This window comes from Heloderma suspectum, chromosome 10 (assembly GCF_057233095.1).
Source record: "Heloderma suspectum isolate Gila_16-S chromosome 10, 16-S_ref, whole genome shotgun sequence".
Classification (NCBI taxonomy): Eukaryota; Metazoa; Chordata; class Lepidosauria; order Squamata; family Helodermatidae; genus Heloderma; species Heloderma suspectum.
In genome coordinates this window covers 1,828,645-1,850,156 of record NC_139467.1, presented here as the reverse complement: position 1 = coordinate 1,850,156, position 21,512 = coordinate 1,828,645, and the positions used below count along the sequence as shown (strand labels likewise).

The 21,512-nt window shown below is 55.3% G+C and overlaps 1 protein-coding gene across 1 annotated transcript; it reads left to right on the top strand.

The window, feature by feature from the left end:
• Positions 1–575: 575 nt before the first annotated feature.
• LOC146337412 (uncharacterized) lies at positions 576–21,512 on the top strand. Its single transcript, XM_084814440.1, has 16 exons — positions 576–1,070; positions 1,273–1,394; positions 1,507–2,566; positions 4,717–5,028; positions 11,737–11,803; positions 12,839–12,916; positions 14,104–14,226; positions 14,670–14,755; positions 15,131–15,271; positions 15,443–15,524; positions 16,086–16,179; positions 16,893–17,034; positions 17,306–17,413; positions 17,525–17,590; positions 18,047–18,133; positions 19,685–21,512. The coding sequence occupies exons 1-16, from the start codon at positions 576–578 to the stop codon at positions 19,967–19,969; spliced, it is 3,348 nt and encodes a 1,115-aa protein (XP_084670566.1). The 3' UTR covers positions 19,970–21,512.

Below are 21,512 nucleotides of genomic sequence, written 5' to 3'. Positions count from 1 at the left end.
GTCAGGTACCCCCCCAGTCAGAATTGCAGGCAAATCCAAAGCACATGGTAAAAATCCAAGCTGCAAGGGCCACACTGGTTTTGTAAGCTTCGAGAGGTGCAGTTTAACAAAGGAGCCCTTTGTAAGGTACCATGAGGGCGGGGGGGATGAGAAACTGCCCTTGCCCCACTGAATCTTTCTCAAACACAGCATTAACCACACACAGGAAATGCTGTCCCTGTGGTGTAAGAGGCTCTTGCAGTTTGCTGGTGAGGAAAGGGTCTTCCGTCATTCTGCAATTTCTTCCTGGCCCTGTTCCCCCCCCCCCACCTTTCCCACATCCTCCCATAAAAAACCTACACAATGTGAAAGGAAGAGGGAAAGGAAGAGCAACCAAGGGGAGCGGAGTGTCCGTTCTCTCCCGAGTCTGGGCTTGGATGTCCAATCCAAGGCCCCATCCAGAACAGCAAACAGACTGCATGTGCACATATAATGCTGCCTTAAGTGGAGTCAGTCCATCAATCCATCTAGCAGCTGCTCTCCAGCATCTTATATTAGGCAGAGGAGACGTTTCCTAGCCCTGCTGCAACCTGAGCATGGTTCACCTGGAGATGGCGAGGATTGAACCTAGGGCCTATTGCATGCATAGCATGTGCTCTTCTGCTGAGCTACACTGCCTCCAGAGCCCTGGTTCCCTCCTCTCTCCCACTGCCACCCCAGAGCTGCAGACAAGAACCCAGGGCCTGCTCTCACAGTCTCTCCTGCTCCGACCCACGGTATCATCTTGCTCCTCAACCCACAGCAGTGGCAGGATGTCCCCAGATGACAGTGCTGCAAACGCTCTGTGTAGAGACCACATCACTCTGGGGCACTGTACAGCACCTAGCACACTGGGGGCACAATCCATATGCGTTCAGCAGCAGCGTTTTGATTCATCTAACCATGCTTCACATCTCCTAGAAGAACATTTTAGGAATGCAATTAACATCTCGTCCATAATCTCAAGAGCTTTTAGGCTGATCTTGGGATTTGAGGGCCTGACTCACGGAGTGCTGATACCTGCAATCCAGGCTCATGTCTTTATTCAAACCGTATGTCATAGACAGGAATTGTGGGCTGGGAAAATCTCCCATCTCTTGCTAAACACCACAGAGATTAAGCCATTGGCTTCTTCCTGAGTCACTGGTAGCCGCTCGTGATTCTGTCCGCCAGCCCCATCGGATATTGTCCATCTGCCCTGCATTCATCGCCTCAGCCTTTCCTGCCCAAGGCAGCCTGTTTGTTCTTCTTCAGGCTCCTTCGCATGCAAACAGGATTTTCCTCGCTACAGCTACGTCATTTCAGATTAGCTTGGGAATGACAGGAAATGTGATTCAAGACCACTTGGAGGAGGAGGACGCCAGAGCAGATGGGCGGCAGGACATCTTTCTTTAAAAAATGAAGTACGTTATTTAAGAAACGCAAGGTAACAATCATATAGCAACAAAGCAGCAACACATGCAGGCTGCCTTGCATTATTCGTCACAGGTTCCATACGTATTCCGGAATCACCGCCCCGAGCATTTCCCGCCGCACGCGTTTCGAGCTCTGCGCAGCCGCAAGACGCGCACGCGGGCTGCTCGGCCCGTCGCCGGCCTGGCCGGCTGCTGCGCCCTTCCGACGCTGGTCCGCGGCTCGGCGGGCGCCGCTCCGCAGACGCCGCGGTGAGGCAGGCCGGGAAGGCGCCGCGCCCCGAAGGACGCGCCTGCTCGGCCGGCAGCAGCCGCCTTCCCAGCGCTCCTGGCGGCGGGACGCCAGCAGGCCGCGTCGGAGCCAGCGGGGCCCGGCCCTTGCCGCCGCGCCGGGCCGCGGGCACTCCAACGCGGCGCCCCGCGGCCCTCCGCCGCCCGCTCCGGCCCGCGCACGACGCGGCCGCGTGGCCACGAGCCCGGGCGGCGTGCCGGGCCGGGGCTGCGGGCGGCGCCGGGCGGGCCCGCTGGCGGCCGAGGCCTCGCCGCGCTCCCCGGCCCGGCCCGGCCCGCCTCGCCTCCGCGGCGGCCGCCCGCGGGGCCTGGAGCGACGCGCCGGGCGCTCGGGGCGGCAGAGGCGCCGCGGGCGCGCCAGGGGAGCGGCCGCCCCTCGGCGGCGGAGCTCTCGCGCAGCCCGCGCCCGCCCCCGGAGCGCCGCCGGGCAGCGCGCCGCGCCTGGGCGGGGCCGGCGCGCGCCCGCTTCTCCCCCGGCCGAGAGGCGCCGCGCCGCTGATTGGGCGCCTCCTGTGCGCGTCCGGCGGGGCGGGGCGGGGCGGGGCGGGGCGGGCGCAGCCGGAAGTCGGCGCCGGGCAGGCGGCGCGGCGCGGGACCCGCGAGCCGGCTGCCTCCCCGCCCCTCCCCGCGCGGGCCTGGCGACGGCGGCCTCGTCGCGAGCCCCGCTCCCTGGGGCGCTGCGGCCTCACTGCCGGCCGGCCGCCCGGCGCCCGCCCCAGCCGCTCCCTCGCGAGGCCGCGATGCGCTGGGGGCTGGGGCTGGGGGCGTGGGGGGGCCGCCCCGTGCGCGCACGGCCCGCGGGGCCCCGCCGCCCCGCCGCCGGCCGCAGCGCGAGGAGGAGGAGGGTGAGTCTCCGCCGCGGGAGGGGAGCGGGCATGCGGGAGGGCTGGCGCCGGGGCGCCCCGCAACGGCATCCCTGCAGGATCAGGGCCAGAATCCGGCCTCCGCTCCGGCGCGCGGAAGCCCTCTGAAGGGGCGCCGCCGGTGTGGGCATGAACGTGTGCACGGCGCCCTTGCGCGACATGCGCGCTGACGGTGCCCGCGTCACCCTTGGAAGGTGCAGGTGGATGCGGCCTTGGCTCGCAGGTGCACGCGCATTCATTCATTCAAAGTATTTCTGAACCGCCCCTTATGCAGTGGATGCTGGAGTGGTGTGGAGTAGACACACAAGGACCGTCGGCCAAGCTAAAATAACTTTTAAGGAAGGAGTCTGCGCTTTACTCTTGGCCTTGCTGATAAAAAGAAATCTCCCAGAGATGAATCAACCAAGCAAACTGATTACCAGTGGCAGCCTTAATAGAAATTCCACTACTTACCAGTTAAACCACAGTCTGCATTTGCAGAGTGCTTTCATTTGTTCTGTACTGCATAGTCTCTTAAAGCAGCCTGGGGAGGTCACTGTTACTCCCATTGCACAGATGGGGAACTGAGGGGTTGGGGAGAGTGATGTGCCCATGGCTGCCCAAACATTCCAGGTCCCTGGAGAGCCCAGTGCAAACTTCCTTGTAGTAGCTGTGCAAAAAATGCTGTGCAATGCAGAGCCTGGTGCAACACCAGCATGCATGCATAGTACCTCCACTGGTAATAGATGGGCCATTATAATAATTTACTGTATGTACCTTGTATTTCTTGTGAGGTGCTTGAGCTGATGGTGAAGCTCAGTGCAAGCTCGAGGCAAGAAGGGAACATTCTAGCAGAAAGCCAGGCTTCGTTTCCCCCGTTGCATCATGTCTTTTAAAGACCCAAGAAGCAGAAAATGGAGGCATCCTTGGGTCACCCCACCTAAAAAAAAGATATTGTAGAGCTGGAAAAACTGCAGAAAAGGGCAACTAAGGGAGCAATCCTAAGGCCGCTAGTCAGTGGCTAGACAGCCATAGGATATCTGGTTTTCTGGGAACTTACCTTGGCCCCTGCTGCACTGGAAGGCGGAAATGCTGGTACAACACATCCTATGTGTCGTCCAGCAGCCTCTTCCCCCCGTTCCGCCTTCCCACAACTAGACAGCCAAAATCAGCTGTCTAGCCGCACATGCAGGGCAGGAGAAGTATGGAGGGAACGTGTTCAGAGGAGGCGGCCTATCCCCATAGGATTGCGTCCTGAAATGATTAAGGGATTGGAGCAACTCCCCTATAAGGGAAGGTTAAATCAGCTGGGATTCTCTAGCTTGGAAAAAAGAGAGTAAAGGGAGACATGATAGAGGTCTACAAAATTATGCCTGGTGTGGAGAATGGAGATAGACATTTTTCTCCCTCTCTCATAATACAAGAACCCAGTGGGGTCACCCCATGAAGCTGATTGGTGGGAGATTCAGGACAGATCAAAGGATGTACTTATTCACACAGCAGATAGTCAAACTATTCGTTACCACAGGATGCGGTGATGGCCACCAATTTGGATGGCTTTAAAAGGGGAGTGGACAAATTCCTGGAGGAAAAGGCTATCAATGGCTCCTAGTCCTGATGGCGATGTGCTGCCTCCAGTTCCAGAGGCTGTATGCCTATGTACACCAGTTGCTGGGGAACATGGGTGGGAGGGCGCTGTTGTGCTCACGCCCTGCTTGTGGGTTCCCATCCAACAACTGGTTGGCCACTGTGTGAACAGAATGCTGGACTAGATGGACCCTTGGTCTGATCCAGCAGGGCTCTCATGTTCTTCTAGTATGAGCGCTCACATTTTCCCCATGCATATTCCAAACATACTGTTTGTTTATTTATTTATTACATGTCTTTACCACCCAGCAGCCAATGGCCTCTGGGTAGTTCACAAAAATTTTCTCCCCGTGATTCTGTCCCCTTCCCTCTCTTCCACCCCAGAGTTTTTTCTCTCCTGGCGCTTCAGAATGCGTTAGAGGCTTGTGGCTGAGAGGTGTCTGCCATGGGGGTAGTCCTGGTTCTTGGCTGCTGGAGATAGTGCTGGGACTGGTGATGCTGCTGGAACTGGCATTTGGGCCACACACAGAGCCAAAGAACAGCTGGTGGCTTTCTTCTTTCTGCAGGAAGCCAGGGAGCCTCCAGCATCTCTCCAAGGACAGCATGGCCATGTGTCATACCAGGGAAGATCTTGGTTATGGGGAGCAAATCCTTGCCACACCACCAGTCCTTCAGGATGGTCAGTTGGTCCTTTGGGGACCCAGTTCCTTCCCATCATCGCAGGGGGAGCCAGGATCTCAAGGCACCCCATTTTGGGGCATCCCCATCTGATCCATCAGGCTGCATCACTTAGAGGCCTTACGATCGAGGACATCCAGAAAGCGAGGGAACATCGGCCAAAGAAAGACCAGGAGAGCTTGGGCAAAATGAGACAGAAGGTGAGAGCTATTGCAGGGAGGTTGCTGTTGCGCTCGTGTCCTGCTTGTGGGTCTCCTGTGGGCAGCTGGTTGGCCACTGTGTGAACAGAATGCTGGACTAGATGGACCTTTGGCCTGATGCAGCGTTGCTCTTCTGATGTTCTTAACAGCTGTCTCTTGCAGGAGAGAAGTGGGCATCTTGGGCAATATTATCCCACCAGGATCTTTGGGAAGTGTTAAGGAAATATCCAAGGTAGGATAGGTTGAACAGTCAGAAATTTAGTAAAGCACATCATGGCCATGGGAGAGACAGACAAAACTGTATCTCTCCCCTCCCAAAAGAAAATGGTGCATTTATTCAGACTGAAAGTTGGAGAACAACGAAAATACACTACGCATGCTCAGAAACCAATTGGTACTCAGCAACGGTCTTATCAGCACAGCAGCCTTCTTATCTTTAAGGATGAGTTACTTTGTTGGATAGGAATTTCTTGCTTATGAGCAAGTTACAATTACCCTCTCGTGGTCAGATACACTCCCTCAATCCCATCAGGCACCTTGGGTGGTTGCTTGAACCAAACTACTTACAAGGCCTAGTCAGGCCTACCTTCACAATCCCCCATTTGAGCCTTTTAGGCTCACCATCTATGCTTGTATTATTATCAATTGTTCAATCTCTTTATCTCTCTCTTTCTCTTCTTTTTCACATTTCTCGTTGCATTGTACTGGCGATTTGGTGCAGTTCAGCTTTATGTATACTTTTAGTAAGGAATTTGATACAACATTTAATTGAGGCAATAATCACATGGAACAAAACAATATAAACAACAATTATGCTTATTGCATTGTACATCTTGCTAGGTGGCTGTTTCTGATGAATCTAGTTAATAGGGTTTAAATCACTTCAGTCTGATTTAGTGGGATTTGGATCATTGGTGTGCTTCTGTGGGCATGGACTGGCACATGGCTGCGGATCTAGCAGTTGGATACATTTAAGTTCACTTGAATCTGGCTCACTACTTTCAGGAGAGGGGCCTCTGCTTTCAGGCCACAAAAGATGCTAAGCAGCAGCAGGATGCAGGTGGGCCACATCACGAGAATGCGCCTCTGGTGGATGCTGAGACAACTCTCTCTTCACTACAGGAGCTGGGCTCACTGCTAGGCTTATGCTCACCTCGCCAGCAAGTGCTTGGGTCGCTACAGGTTTCTTAGAGGTGGCTATTTTGTAAGCCCAAGGAGGCCAAAGTGCCAAAAGCCTAAGAAGATCTCACACGATGGCAGGAAAAAGGGCAACAAGCCAGTCCCATGAGGGCAGCCAGAGATGTTCTTCTCTTTCGGGTCCAAAATGACTCAAAGGGCTGATGAGCTTTGTGTTAGGGCACATTTGGTGTTGTCTGGTTCTGGGGTGCGTTGTCTCTAGGGGCAACACTTCCTTGCAGTGGGATGTGGGGATCCCGGGAGGCTGTTTTTGCAGCTTCACGGTGGCGTGGGTGGTCAACAGCACCTGATGAAGTCTTTTCCAGTAAGGCTGAAGGGAAGACTTCTTCTGATGGACTTTGATGTAGACTCAATCTCTAGGCTACAGGTTGTGACACTGTATTGTAGGAACGTCTGGAAGCTTCTTTAACCTGTGAATGGAAAGCCTTCACACATAGAATCCTAGACTAGTAGGGTTGGAAGGGGCCTACAAGACCATCGAGTCCAACCTCCTGCTCAATGCAGGAATCCAAATCAGAGCATCCCTGACAGATGGCTGTCCAGCCTCGTCTTGAACGCCTCCACACACTTCATTAACGCTTGGCAATAGTTCAACACAGTCTCATCCCTTAAATGCAAGTTAGTAAGATGTTCTTTAACAGGTGCTGAAGACAGGAGTCTCATGGGTCTTCCCATAAGGGTCTCATGGGGACTGAGTCCACTCTGTCAGTGCAAAGTGGAACACATGCTCAGCAGGGCCAAAGTTAGAGCATCACGCCATTGAAGTCCAGTTCCAGCACAGATTTTGGCTAATTTGTTCTTTAAGACTCCTTTTTTTTTCTGCCAGCCCTGCTGGCTGGGTGTTTTAGGGGCACTGGAAATGCTGTTGAATTTGCAGAGCTTTGTACACACAACTGCTAATATATATTTAAACGAACAACGTTTCTTCATCTTAATGAAATCTATTTGTATGTTAAAAGAAAGCTTACACATCTCTTAACTTTCTTTGGGGCTGGTTACCTGAGCAGATGGTGCACCTTCTTTCTCTCAGACAAGACAGATAACAGGCTAATTCACTCAGGATTTTATAGAGCAAGTCGCACTGAGTTAGAAAACTGTCAGAAAATACACACACTGCTGGCCCCCCTTCATCAAGGCCTTTCTCTTTTGGCAGCAAAATAAGTTTTTCACAGTACAGAAAGAAGCGGTCCTTATCAGTTAGAAGGTACACAGTGTGAAGAGCAATTATGGTGCATTGTTTTAGCTTTTGTTAGTAGCAAAAAGGGTGGCTTTCACTGTACGTGAATACAGCTATAAGAACAAACTCTTAATCATGAAAATTGCCAACTTTCTGGCAAATCTGCATACTTTTGCTATTGATTACTACATAATTATTGCATATGATTCTGGGCAAATTCACACCTGACTGCTTGCTATTTTTCTGACGCTAAATCTAATATACTCTTCCGTTGATTTCTCACAGATTCTATATGCAGTTGTTTATTAAACAATTATAACATATCTAACACCATTAAGCTTGCTAGGCTACATACAAAGCAAAAAGACAAAGCAAGAAAATAACAATAACTAACACAACGATGGGATTTCAAATCCACTGTTACGTCATTGTACAAATATATCTCACCAGTGACTTTCAATAAAAGTTTATACTTCTTTAGACCACTTTAAAATCTCATTTCAACAGCATCATTCTAGCACATGCAGCATCTCTCAACAAACATTCAGTTTAGTTTGCATTTTCTTCTTTGTAAAGTAACATTTACTGGCATACACAGAAGGTTGGGCTTAAGCTACAATACATGTTCAAACACATTAACCAATACATGACCATACAGACGGTCCTCAGCCAACACTCACTCTCTATTGCCAGCCACACACAGTCATTGTATCTTGATTTTTACACAGGAGAAGCTGCTGTTGTAGCTTTCAGGTGGCATATAGGACAATCTGTCCAGCAGACCCAAAGGACAGGCATTTGATGACTAAGAGGAGTAAAAAGATCACACTCACATGGCAAGAACAATAGCCAGAAATACAGATATAAAGACATTTTCTCTAAAAGCAAAAACAAAAAATGAAGTTACTGTGGACATTAAACACATTCACATTTATGCCACTTGCTTGATCTAAATCATTGTGGCACCTTCAGCCCTTAGGGGTTTGACTCAATTGACTCTACCCTTCTTATCTGCTACTACAAGGCGGGGAAGACAGACCATGGGCGCTACCAGGCGGCTGTCCGGGGAGCGCCACAAATGGTCATTGTACTGAGAGCAACCAGCCAATCTCCACTTTTCTTTTTCAACATTTGGGCCTGATTCTGGAGTTGTGCAACATCTTCAAAAGTTGCCATGGGAGACTGGCTTATTGCTGAAAGGAATAAGGCAGTGGCCCAAGTGAGGGCAAAAAGTTCTGCCACTTGAGCAGGAATACAGTTCTGTGCTTTAAGTAGAAGAGCTGCTACTGAGTGAGGTACACAAAGAGTTAAAGGAAAACTTAACACAATATTTTCAGAGACTTGAAGAAGGAGGGCAGCAGCAGCAGAATCAAGGAAAGTACTGTAATACGTTACTAGTCAGTTCTTATTTCTGTGCTTTTAGGCAAACACACTAAGAGCTCAATAATTTTTCCATAAAAGAGAGTGAATGGAATAATCAGGAAGCCCAAGTTGTTTTAGAACAGTGCTTGTTTTGGAGCAGTGGAAGCAGATTCAGCTTCGGAAGACCAGGGAAGTGGCTCAGGAATATTTCAGGGAGCAAAGATAGTGCAACTAAGTTTACACAAAAGGTCTCTGGTCAATAGAAAGAAATGGGTGTTGATGGAGTTACAAACCTCTCGGCTGTCTTAGATGTTTTGAGGAGGAGGGGGATATGTGAAGTGTTTCTATTAGCTGGCCAGGCCAGTGGGGACACTTATTTTTCTTATGCTCAACTTTGACTACAAAAAAAATGGCAGCAATGCTAGAATATTTTTCTGCACGCTTGGTTTAAAGTATTAAGATCAGCTGGTTCTTGATTTGGCCAATTTGCTTGTTCCTCTAATCCAATGTGCACTTCTTGGGGCAAAATAATTCTCATGAGTTGGTTTGTGCTAGCCCAGTTAGGATTTTAACAAGTGATCACTGTTTCTCTAAATTTCTGTGGCTTTTCTGATGTTTCAAAATTTGACCTGGTCTTTCAGTTTTTCTTTGGAGTCCATAAGACTCCACTCCCTGGGACTTAGGTGACTTTTTTTTTTTATGTCTCAACATACCAATCAAAGAATGCATTCTCATTGACGCTGTGCCACCGTGGACCTCAAGATTCCAAGGCTCCCTTTAAATGCACGATTCTGTCCAAATCAAAAGTCCCAACCAAGGGAAATTGTTTGGACGCCTGAAGTTCCATTTGTCCAAAACTTGCAAGTCTTCAGTCCATAATTCTTGTACGTGTACATTGAAGGCGTTCCTTTTGAGGCTGCAGAATTTCTTTGGAAGAATCCGACCCCATCCTCAATTCACACAGGAGCACACAGGAAAACAGTCAGGAGGTCTCCACAGGTTGCAAGAATGAGATCAAATTCCGAGGTACAGTCAGAGACCGACTCCCACTGAATTGGAGGCACAATCAGTAACCCACGGTCTAGGGAGCTCATACCATGGCAGGGAGTGAAGGAAAAGTTGGGTCACTCACTGCAATCTCCTTTCATTCAGGAATTATTTAATCAGGAGGTCTGTGCCTTGTCGGCTGGCTCATACCATGGAGGGAAGAAGGAAAACTCACTCTCACAAGGTTCCAGCGACTGTAATTTCCCCTGCTCCTTTTTACCTCAATTCTTACTAGGCAACTCTTTTTCAATTTTTTCCCTCAATTTACACAAGACAACTCCCATTCACCTGACGCCATATCCCATAGACCTCTGTGACCCCCAAAACAAACAAAAAAACCAAAACAAAACTTTACCAAGTGCTTAAATTACTGTCTCTTTAAAGGCAGTAAATCATCAACCATCAGCCAAGGCAGAATTGTCCACAAGCAGCCCCACACTGAGTCCCAGACTTAGAGAGTTCAAAAGATCTCTTACCTTGGTGTGCGATTCTGGGATGTTCAGTGAACGACGGTCCAAATTGGTTCGATTCTCCTCAGAGTTTGGGATCTGAGTCACGGCATCAAATTGTTAAGGAAATAACCAAGGCAGGTCAGGTTGAACAGTCAGAAATTTATTAAAGCACATCACAGCCATGGGAGAGAGAGACAAAACTGTGTCTCCCAAATAAAAGAAACAGGATGCATGTATTCAGACTGGAAGTTGGAGAACAAAGAAAATACGCTACGCGTGCTCAGAAACCAGTTAGTACTCAGCAACAGTCTTATTAGCACAGCTTCCCCACACTCGCTCCGTCCCTCATGTACAAACACACACCTTTTTCTAAGACAGTCTCACTCCTCTCCCCGCTGCCCCCCATCTCAGTGCGCAGGGATGAGTGCTGAGATCCCATTGTACCTCCTTTCCAGTACTTACTGGAATGGCCCGGAACAGTTCCGCAGGTGCTGGTGAGATAAATGGGGAAGCAGCACATGGGGGTGACTCTCTCCGCAGCCTCTCCCCCCCCCAATTGTGTTCCCACCAAACAGCTGTTTGGCAGGGGCAGGAATCGTAGCATAGTAGGGTGGGAAGGGGCCTATAAGAGCATCGAGTCCAACCCCCTCATAGAATAGTAGGGTGGGAAGCAGATGCCCAAAGGTGCTGGGTTGCCCACGTGTGGCTGGGACCAACAACAAAGATGTATGCACAAGTATCAGCAGTAATGGTTGCTATGGAGCAGGGCTGGTAAACTATTTCAGGTCATTACTTGAGAGACTTTTCAGCCCTGCTTGTGAATGAAACAACGATCTGGTTGGATCTGGCCAAGGTGGTTCTGCATTGTCCTGCTGGGCAAATAGATGTGCACAGAATTATGCCTGGTGTGGAGAACGTGGAGTGGGAGGCATTTTTCTCCCTCTGTCATCATACTAGAACCCACTGGGGTTATGCCATGAATCTCCCACCAATCACCTTCAAGACAGATCAAAGGAAGTCCTTCTTCAAACAGCGTATGTTTAAACTATGGAATTTGCGACCATGACATGTAGTGATGGCCACCAAGTTGGATGGCTTTAAAAGGGGGTTGGACAAATTCCTGGAGGAGAAGACTATCGGTGGCTACTAGTCCTGATGGCTGTGTGCTACCTCCAGGATCAGAGGCAGTATGCTCATGTACACCAGTTGCTGGAGAACATGGGCGGGAGGATGCTGTTGCGCTCATGCCCTGCTCATGGGTTTCCCGTGGGCAGCTGGTTGGCCACTGTGTGAACAGAATGCCTGACTAGATGGACCTTGGTCTGATCCAGCCTCAGGGCTCTTCTTATGTTCCTATGTGATGTCTCTGGGGAAGCTCACAAGTGAGCCTGAAAGGGCTGAGCCATCTCTCTTTCTCCCCAGCATCTGGCTGGCCCTACTTTCTGCTTGTTTTATTTCTGCTTGGTTCCTCAGCTTAGCGAGAGAGCCCGAGAGCGGAAAGTGCCAGTGACACGAGTTGGACGGCTTGCAAATTTCGGAGGTAAGGTCCACTAGGCCAGAGGGGCAGGACCGCTTTCAGGCCCAGGGCCAAATTCCATTTTGGAAACACTCTCACTGGCCACATTCCAGTGGTGGGTGGGGTGAAAGGGACACGGCCAAAAGGGACACGGCCAAAACCCCCCAGATGCTGCTGCACTTTAGCTTGAAGCTCTTCCTGCCAGTAGCCAAGTCTTAGGAGCCTTTAGAATGGGCGGCCGGGGACTGCACAAAAGGGTGGGGATATGACCAAATGACTGTTGGCTGGGGGGAAAGGTGGGGCCAGGGAAGGGGGCGTGGGCTTCTGGGGAACTATGAAGCGTCCGATTAAGCCTTTGGGCCTGGGGTTCCACACCCCTGCACTAGGCTGTAGCATGTATGGCTGAGGGTGTGTGTGTGGGTGGGAGGTTGCCAGGCTGAAAGTTAATGTTTGCTGTGACTGCCTATGAGCCAGTTGTTTGGGTCAACACTGAGATGCTGGGATTGCATATGGTTGCAAACTGGATATTGCCTTTTGTGCACAAGCCTTTCAGTCGTTGGTTCAGCTGCTGTGATGTTGCAGAATGTTTACAGAGATGCTGACTGCTGAGGGGCTGGTCAGGGAATGTTGCAAAGTGGTGCAGCTGCTGCAAGGGGCCTGGAAGACCGTCTTTCCTCCTTCAAAAGCTAACTTCTGGGAAGGCCCTGTCTCTAGAAACTAAATGCTTTTTTAAGGCAAGCAAGTAAGTAAACTATAACAAGAAGCCTTGGGAATGATAGGCTGGGACATGCTGCGAATTCATGGCTGGACATGGATATACTGCTTACAACACTGGAACAATCCTGATTGTTTTTTCTGCTAATGCTGACCTGGTTTTAGGTTTGTAGTGTAGATATATGCACAGGCACCATGTCATTGTGGGGGTGCAGTTAATACCTCCTGGTTCCCAGCTGCTGCGTAAATTCATCTTACTCGCCAGACCTGCTGGTTTGGCCTCCTGAACTAGACGGTTCGGCAGGGCCCAAAGAGCCGCCCCCTCGCACTGCCTTGTCTTTCCAGGGTTGGCCGTGGGTCTGGGACTTGGCGCCTTGGTGGAAGTGGCAAGGAACTCCCTGAACGGAGAGCAAAGGCCCAAGGGTAAGAAAGGTGCAGGGGAAAGGCGCTGCCGCCCTCTCTTGCGCTCGCCTGCACTGGCTTGCGTGGGTGTCCTGGGCTGGGCGGCAAGTGGTTGTCTCTCCAAAGATTTCCGGGGCGGTGGGGGGAGGGGTGCTTGCTGTGCCCAGCTTTCTTCCTGGCTTTCGAACGGAGGAGAGGTCCAAGCGCTAGCTGGCCGGGGAAAGAGGGCGCTTGTGGTGGTGCAGGAAGAGCACCCAGAGCTGGGGCAGCGCCAGCCCATCTCGCCAGCCCATGACTTAGTTTTGTTTCGGTTTTCATCCTGATCCCCCAAAGCACCTCATGTCATTCATAGAGCACAGTAATTCCTTTAAACCCCTTACAATTTAAAAGTGAAAATATTAAAAGAAATCAATCTGTGAGGAGTCAGAGAGGGAAGGTTGAAAAAATAGAATTTTAAAACTGGTCAACTTAAACCCCCCCCCCCCCCAGATACAATGAGGAAAGGCAGCTTTCTTTGTTTGTTTATTGCATTGTATCCCCTAGTAAGTATTGTATCCCCTAGAGTTGCCTAGTAAGAATTGAGGTAAAAAGGGGCACAGGGTGGCGCACGTGACTCCCCTCTTGTTTTGTCCTCACGACAACCCTGTGAGGTGGGCTAGGTGATGAGGGAGTGCCTGGGCCAAGGTCACCCGGGGGCCTCGTGGCCAAGTGGGGACTTGAGCCTGAGGCTCCCAGCCCTGGCCAGCACTCCAGCTGCTGTGCCACGTGAGCTCTGATTGCTCCAGACATGGTGAGGCGGAGCTGCAGCGGGCAGTTCGGAGGGCAGGTGGCATCCGCCTGCCTCGTCTTCTGGCTCGCCCTGGCGGGGCAGTTGGTCCTTCCCGCAGGACTGTTGCCTGGCGCTCCCCAGCCTGCACTCTGCCCTCCCTTGCCATCAGCCCTCTGCTAGCCATTTTGCGTGCTCCCTCCACCCCATTAGCCTTGCCTTACCCGCCGGCATAGAGATCAAGCCCCCTGGGCAGGGCAGGGAATGCTGACATCCGTGGCCAAGACACCTGCCTCTTCCTGCCCCCAGGTCTTCCCAGGGCATGGCTGGAGGCTCTGAGTGGTGATGGGCACTCTGCCGGAGAGAGCTGAGGGGCTGGCAAGGGCTGGCCACCTTGCTTCAGGCGCTCTCTCCCTTCCTCCCCACCGCACCTTCTCTGCAGGTGGCAGCTCCCTGCTGGAATCCAGTCCCTTCCTGTCGGAGGCCAATGCAGAGCGGATCGTCGACACCCTCTGCAAGATGCGTGGGGCGGCCCTCAAGATCGGCCAGATGCTTAGCATTCAAGGTATGGGCAGGGACGCCTCTCCCCCGTGGCCATCCCTAGTCACCTGCAGGGGCCTGCTGGAACTGCCTTGGCTGGGGATCTAGGCCGGACATGGCTGTGATTCTGGAAGGCTCCGCACCTGAGCCCATTTGGCCTGGAAGGCTGTTGCCATGCCGGCACAGAGCAAAGGTCCTGTCCCGCTGAGCGTCTCTCTGTCAGATGCCTTTCAAGCAGGGCATTCAGAGGGGCGGCTGTTCCCCTTCATCTCTCCCACAGTAAACGTCCCGAGAGCCTGTGTCCAGGGAAAGCAGAGAGGCCCCTTCCCGTCACTTAATTAGATTCTTAAAAACCGGTTTTCCTGAAGCCCCCAGGTCATCCTGCCACCTTTTGGAGGCGGTTGCCCTGCGGCTCGTAGAGTGGGGCAGTGTTGGCGGACGGCTCCCCACTAACCCTTTTCCCCACAGACAACAGCTTCATCAGCCCCCAGCTGCAGCAGATCTTTGAGCGCGTCCGCCAGAGTGCAGACTTCATGCCACCCTCTCAGATGACGGTGCGCTGCTGGCGGGAGAGGTGGCCGCGGGAGCCGCCCTTGGTCTCGGCTTGGGCCATGGCAGGAGTGGGCACGGGGGCCACTGAGTGGGTCCTCCAGGCTGCCGAGCAAGGAGAGCGGCCCCAGGAGCCCTTTGGCCAATTCGGTTGACTGGGCACATGCTCAGTTGTGGGTCAAGGAGGAGGGAGGGAAGCGCAGAGGACCGAGGCGCTGGGAAGCGGTGGGCCCTGGAATACGTCCGAGGAGGGGTCTCCGCCGGGGTGCCGCCACTAGGCGCCCTCCGCGTGGGCCTTGCTCTGCCTAGCCCAGGACGGCTCCCCCACATGCTTGTGCTGCCCTCTGCCTAGTGCGAGGCTTCTGCTTCTGACCTTCCAGGGGGTCCTGGTTGAAGAGCTGGGCACCAACTGGCGGGGTAAAGTGTCCTCCTTCGAGGAAACGCCCTTTGCAGCTGCCTCCATCGGCCAGGTGCACCTCGGGGTGCTGAAGGATGGGACGGAGGTGGCGATGAAGATCCAGGTAACGTTTGGCTGCAGAGGAGTGGGGCGGGCCTGCACGGGTGTCAGCCGGGGTGCGCGCTCGCTACAGCACGTGCGAGACAGGATGCCAGGCTCTGTGGCCAGAGGCACTGGCTCCAGGGCTGGTGGCGCCCTCCTGCGGTCTCGACCGCTTCTCTGCCTTCCCCCACAGTACCCTGGCATCGCTCAGAGTATCCGGAGCGACGTGGACAACCTCCTCTCGGTGCTCAAGATGAGTGTGATGCTTCCAGAAGGTGATGTCTGGGGTGCAAGCGGGGGGGGGGGGGTGTAGCACATCCTGCCATGCCTTGGCCTTCTAGCTGCTGTTAGAACTGGGGTCATGTGTAAGGGGTAATTGCGGGGGGGAGCTGCCCCATGGTAACTGCTCAGGCTGGCACTGGGCACTGCCTAGGCCTCCCGGCATCCACATGGGGCGAACGGAACAGGCTGCCGCGTGGCTTGAGAGCCTTCTGGCCGTGGGCGGCGGAGGGCATGCTGGCCAAGTGGGGCGAGCGAAGGCCTGGGATGGGGAAGGTGGCTGGGGGTTGGGGTTGGTGGGGAGCTGGATGTCGGAAGCAAACGACGAGGGCCGGGGCGTGGGGACAGGGAGGCGGAGGGGCTGTGGGACGAGGGCTCAAGGAGGATTGTGAGCCCAGTGTGTGGGGGTGGGGGTGGGGGTGGGGTGCAGGCGGGGCGAGGAGGCCCAGGGTCTGGAGCTCCCCTGTGGTGCATCTGGGGCGTGCAGCACCCACGTCGCTCTGCCGTGCCCCCTCCTGATGCTCCTGCTCCTGCTGCTCTTCATTCCCTCTTCGTAGGCCTCTTTGCAGACAACACCCTGCAGGTGCTGCAGAAAGAGCTGGAGTGGGAGTGCGACTACCAGCGGGAAGCCGGCTGCGCCCGGAGGTTCAGGTAGCCAGGAGTGACCCCTGCCCAGTGCAGAGCTCCCCGGGGCTGTCTTTCCTGCGTTCCCCCTCAAGGTGTGGTCCAGGAACCCCTTGGGCCCACAGCGCAAACCAAACATTCTGGTAGCGGGAGGGATCTGGGGGGGGTCCCCCGCCCCCTGTGCTTTGGCATTACCAGGGACAGGGCCCAGCACAAGAGCTACCAGTTCACCTACAATGTGGCGCTCGGAAGAAACGGCTGCAGAGAAAAACCTTCCACGCTGACATGCCTTTCTGGCAGTTGGCCCAAAAGCACAACAGGGAAACGTACCCAGGCCAGTTCTCCCCCCACCCTCCCTGTGGTCAGCACCCAGAGCCTTGCCCCTTCACTGCCCCGCATTCTGCCCCGCGGCAGGCTGCAGAGTCGCCTGGTGGGTTGCCACCCCTGGCACGGCCATGTCTGGGCGGAGGCAGGGCGGTGCCCCTTGGGGCCGGGCAGGAGGCGCGAAGGCCCAGGGAGAAGTGCTGAGTTGAGGGAAGCGGTCTCCAGCCTGGCCCCCTCCCAAGGTGCTGGACGACCACCTCTGTTGCGGGAGTTGCAGTCCAGCACCTCTGGAGGGGGCCGGGCGGGGGGCGGCTGCGTCCGTGCGTGTCCAGCCAGGGGACTTGTAGCCTTGGGGCATGTTGCATGCTTCACGGCAGCCTCCGCACCAGTGCTACCCAGCGGCCCGCTTTCCCCAGGCAGCTCCTGGAAGGAGACCCGTTCTTTGAGGTGCCGGAGGTGTTTGATGAGCTGTCCACCAGGAGGGTCTTGTCGATGGAGCTGGTGGGCGGCATCCCGCTGGACCAGTGCCAGGTGCTTGGCCAGGAGCTCCGCAACGAGGTGAGGGGCAGGTTGCGGCGCGGCTGCCGCTGCTTGGGGAGTCCATTGTCATGGGCCAGGTGGAGACGCTCCGGGGGAGAGCTCTCTGCCAAGGGGAATGGCCTGAGCTTTAAACAAAGCGGGAACCTCGATGTTCAGGGCGATATGCGCGTTCCAGCCCTCTGGGACCCCCCGCCCCCGCTGCTGCCGCCTCTCTGCAGAAGGCTCGTCACTTACTCAGCAAAGGGAACTTAAATGCTGGCTGATGTTTTTCCCTCCCCCCCCCCCCCAGATCTGCTCACACATCCTCCGCCTTTGCCTCCGGGAGCTCTTCGAATTCCGCTTCATGCAAACTGATCCAAACTGGTCTAATTTTTTCTATGATGCTGAGAGACACAAGGTGGGGCGGGGGAATCGCTGGATTCCGGGGGGGGGGGGGGAGGCCAGGACCCCTCCTTGCTGCTGGAGCCCAGCTATGCCAGCAGCCCATCTAATGCTGTGACCCTTCCAGGTCACCCTGCTGGACTTCGGGGCCAGTCGAGACTTCAGCAAGGAGTTCACTGACCATTACATCGAGGCAAGTGCTGGGAGCAGCCAGCATGGGGGGAGGGGCCTGGCAGCGAGCGTGGCCTCGTGGGTGCCAGAATCCAGGCATGTGCATGCAGGCGGTTCAGCTGCGCAGAACTCACCAGGCTCCACCCATTTGTGGACTCAGGGGCGGCGGGGAGGGCCCCTGCCTGCACTCGCTGGCCCCGCCCCCAGCACTGCCACCCCGACCAGCTCCCACCCTCGCCGCCCAGCAGAAGGTCTAAAGGGCTGGGCAGGGGCTCTGTGCGCTCGGCTTCAGACCATCCGCAGAGTGTGGTGCTGGGGAGGGAGCTTGTGAATGCAGGGAAGGGGATTTGCAGGGGGGGCCGCAGCAGTGAGTTAAGCATCGGTCATTGCCTGGGGATTGGAGCAGGGCGGGGGGGCGCAACCCCCAGTATCCAGACAAGCCTCACCACATCATCGGATCCTTTCGTGGTGCTGCCAGGTGGTGAGAGCTGCTGCTGATGGCGACCGGGCCAAAGTGCTCCAGAAATCCAAAGACCTCAAGTTCATGACGGGATTCGAGACCAAGGTGAGTGCAAGGTGAGCCCCGAACTATGGGGCTGCTGGGCAGAGGCTCTGGCAGGCCAAGGGCTGTGGGCTGGCACTGAGGCGGCCTGGGGGAGCTGCAGGACCTGGAGAGGAAGCGAGCCAGGGGAGGAGGGAGCGGGGCCTCACTCACCACCCTCCCGGCAAAGCTGTTGGAACTCCCCCCTTGAAGTGGTTTAACTGTCACTTTTTCTTTGCAATTCAAGGGTGGGACAGGTGTGGCCCTCCAGATGTTTTGGCCTACAACTCCCATCATGCCTCACCATTAGCTATGCTGGCTGGGGCTGATGGGAGTTGTAGGCCAAAAATCTAATGTCCTTCTCAGCACCTTCACAAACTTAGAATTCCCTGGGGTGGCTTACAGAAGTCATGGCTGCTTAAACCTTCCCAGGGCCTTTCAAGGTGTCCCCCCTACCACACACTCACAGCAGCACGTGCTTGTCGTGGGGAGGGGGGTGGGATCTGAGGTTATTCCTCAAGGGCACGGCTTCTGCTGAGGGTAGATGGCAGTTTCCCAGGCCTGAGGCTGCAAACGCAAGACTGGGGAGACGTCCCCCTCCAGCCACTCCCCCCGCTGGCCCTGGCGCCCTCCCTGGCATGCGGCGTTTGTACATTAAACATTATTTGGAGGCTCTTTGTGGACATCTAGCACCACAAGCTCGCAGCAGGCCATCCCTTCCCAGCAGCTGCAGCAATGACAGCACCTCCACCCCCACGACTGGAGCAGTCTGCTTGTGCGAGAGCGGGGAATCTTCCACAAGGCCCACCTCCCCCCCCCCCCCCGCCCCATTGCAGGCCTAGCTAGATAGTGCAGTGCTGCCTGGTGGCATCCGGTGTCCCTCCTTGTTGGGACCACATTTAACTGCAGCCAGCAAAGACTTGATAATAGTTATAAGAGGAGGACGATTTTGCCTTCGTGTTCAGCATGCTTCAGGTATGTAATCTGGCCAGTCTGCAGAAGAAGGCTGTAAGGCAGGTCAGTTCTGCAGAGTGAAGGACGGTGGCTGAGCAGAGGAGGTCTGCATTTGTGCTGTTTGCCACCCCCTGGCCCCTTGTGAGAGCTTCCAAGGGCAAGGCCCATGCCCCCCGAGAGCCTCCCTCCGGCAGCCTGTTGGCCAGCCCCGTTGCCACAAGGGCTGTTTCCTCCAGAGGCTGCTTTTGCCTCTGGATGAACAACCGGACGGCAAGGGACCGTCCCCTGGTGGCTGGATTTGACCCAGCTGCTGACTGCTTGCAGCGGCTTGGATGCAGTTTCCGTGGATTGTGTGGCGGCAGGAACGGCTGGGCCCCGCTGCTCCCGCCGCGGAAGGACGGTGCTGTGCCAGAGCGCTGAGTTGTCAGAGCGAGGGGAGAGTTTGTGGGGCAGGGGCATGGAAGGGAGGAGGAGCTGCCATGGCTTCTCGGGGGCCCAGGGCAATGGCCCAGGGCATGCCCCTTGCGGCTGGCATACATTGGCCATGCCTGATCTCCCCCGTCCGGGAGGCCCTTCAGGGAGCGGAGCAGGGGGTGGGGCTGACTCCCCTGCTTCCCCCAGGTGTTCGAGGAGGCGCACGTCGATGCGGTGATGATCCTGGGGGAGGCCTTCTCCACGGCAGGCCCCTTCGACTTCAGTGCCCAGAGCGTGACCCGAAGCATCCAGGGCCTCATCCCTGTGATGCTGAAGCACCGACTGAGCCCCCCGCCGGAGGAGAGCTACTCACTGCACCGCAAGATGGCTGGCTCCTTCCTCATCTGCGCCCGCCTGGGTGCCGCCATCCCATGCCGGGAGATGTTTGAAGAGGCATACGCCCGGCACACAACCCAGGCAGATGGAGCCTAGAGCCAAGGAGTGGTGCTGGGTCTGGGCGGTGCTACTCTTGAGTGGGCCAAAAGGGTCTGAGTGCGCGGTCCTGCCACTCCGCTGAGATGGGTGCCCGGCTGGGACCTCCGGATTGTGGGTCTCTCCCTGGAGGCTTCGCTTCAGACCCACCACTGACTTGCTCAGCCCGAGCTGTGCAGAAGGACTGGACTGTGGCCTGCCCCCGCCCCGGACACAGCCTCCGTTTGTCTCCAGCCTGGGGAGCCACTCAGAGCCTCCTCGTGGCAAGGCAGTTGGCAGTGCCAGAAGGCTGCGCCCCTCTCCTCCTGCCATGCTCGCTCCCCGTTCCTGCAGGCCAGGTGCCGTCAGGCCCCCCTGCCTCCGGTGCCTGGGCAGCAGGTGCTGCCTCCGCTCCAGAGAGGAAGCCCTCCTCCGCCCAGGGCAGCGACGGCAGAGTCCCACCCTGCAGCTGGCATTGGCCCCTTCCACTCGCCTCACGCCCACGCTGCTTGCAGGGCCACGCTCTCCTCTGTTGCTGCTGCCAGGTGCATTTGCCTGTGGGGGAGAGGTGGTAGCCTGAGGAAATGGGGTGGCGGGGCTTGTGACGCTGGCAGCTGCCGTGAGCCACAGAGGACGGGGCGGGGCTTGGCACTCGCTGCGAGGACAGCGCTTCCCATCCTCAGGCAAAAGGCTTGAATGAGCTCAGCAGTGTGGGCAATTGGGGGGCTGCTGGTGGTACTGGAAAAAGAGGGCAGCCCCATTGTTACCCACTGTCCCAAGGAGGCATCCCTCCTTCGCATGCAAGGCCAGGGACTCCTCCTGGGTTCCCGGTGTCTTGCATCTGTGGCCTTTACAGCAGGGGGACGGGGAGCTGCAGCCAGCTCTTGATCTGGGGCCAGTGCTACTCAAGGAAGTGGCCCCCTTCCCTCTTTCTCTTCACGCTCGGTGTGGCTAAAATCCGTGGGGTGAGGCCTTTGACACTGTAGGAGAGAAAGAGATTCTGGGGCAGAGGGAGCCATCCCTCCCCTTCTGACAGCAGCAGGAGCAAGGAGGCCTGAGGCCAGCGGGCTGGCAGAATGTGCGCACGAACCCCTTGCAGCAACTGATTTCCAAGCAGGTATGCCAGCCCTGCCATCAAAACCGGGAGGCGCCGCGGACTGCATGAGCGGGGGCTGTGCCTTGTGGAACACAGGGGCGCTGATGGGGGGGTGGCGAGGGGGCAGGGGAAAGTTGAGTTGTGGTTTGGGATGTTTATGCGCAGGAAGTGCCCGATTCTATAGATTGTCCAGGAAATGGAATGGGTCTTATTAAAGAACGCCCCCTCCCCTCTCGGAAGAACTTCCTGTTTCTGCTCAGTTTGTCTTTCTCAGGAAACGTGGGATCATATTTTGTATTATTTCACCCCCGTTTGCTGGTGTTCAGCCCAAAATGAAAATAAATACTGAGAGGGTGGGGCAGGGTAACCCGCTGGACCTTCTACTGTTCACTGGACAATAGCAGGTACATCCTAAATACAGCTTAATCCAGTATGGATCTCTTCCCTGCCTTTTTCTGCAGCTTCGGC

Excerpts from the sequence above, each read along its gene's own strand:
- LOC146337412 (XM_084814440.1), top strand. The coding sequence starts at position 576 with ATGGTTCACCTGGAGATGGCGAGGATTGAACCTAGGGCCTATTGCATG. Across the intron at positions 15,525-16,085 it reads GAGTGTGATGCTTCCAGAAG|GCCTCTTTGCAGACAACACC; the intron begins GTGATGTCTGGG and ends CCCTCTTCGTAG. Across the intron at positions 16,180-16,892 it reads GGCTGCGCCCGGAGGTTCAG|GCAGCTCCTGGAAGGAGACC; the intron begins GTAGCCAGGAGT and ends CGCTTTCCCCAG.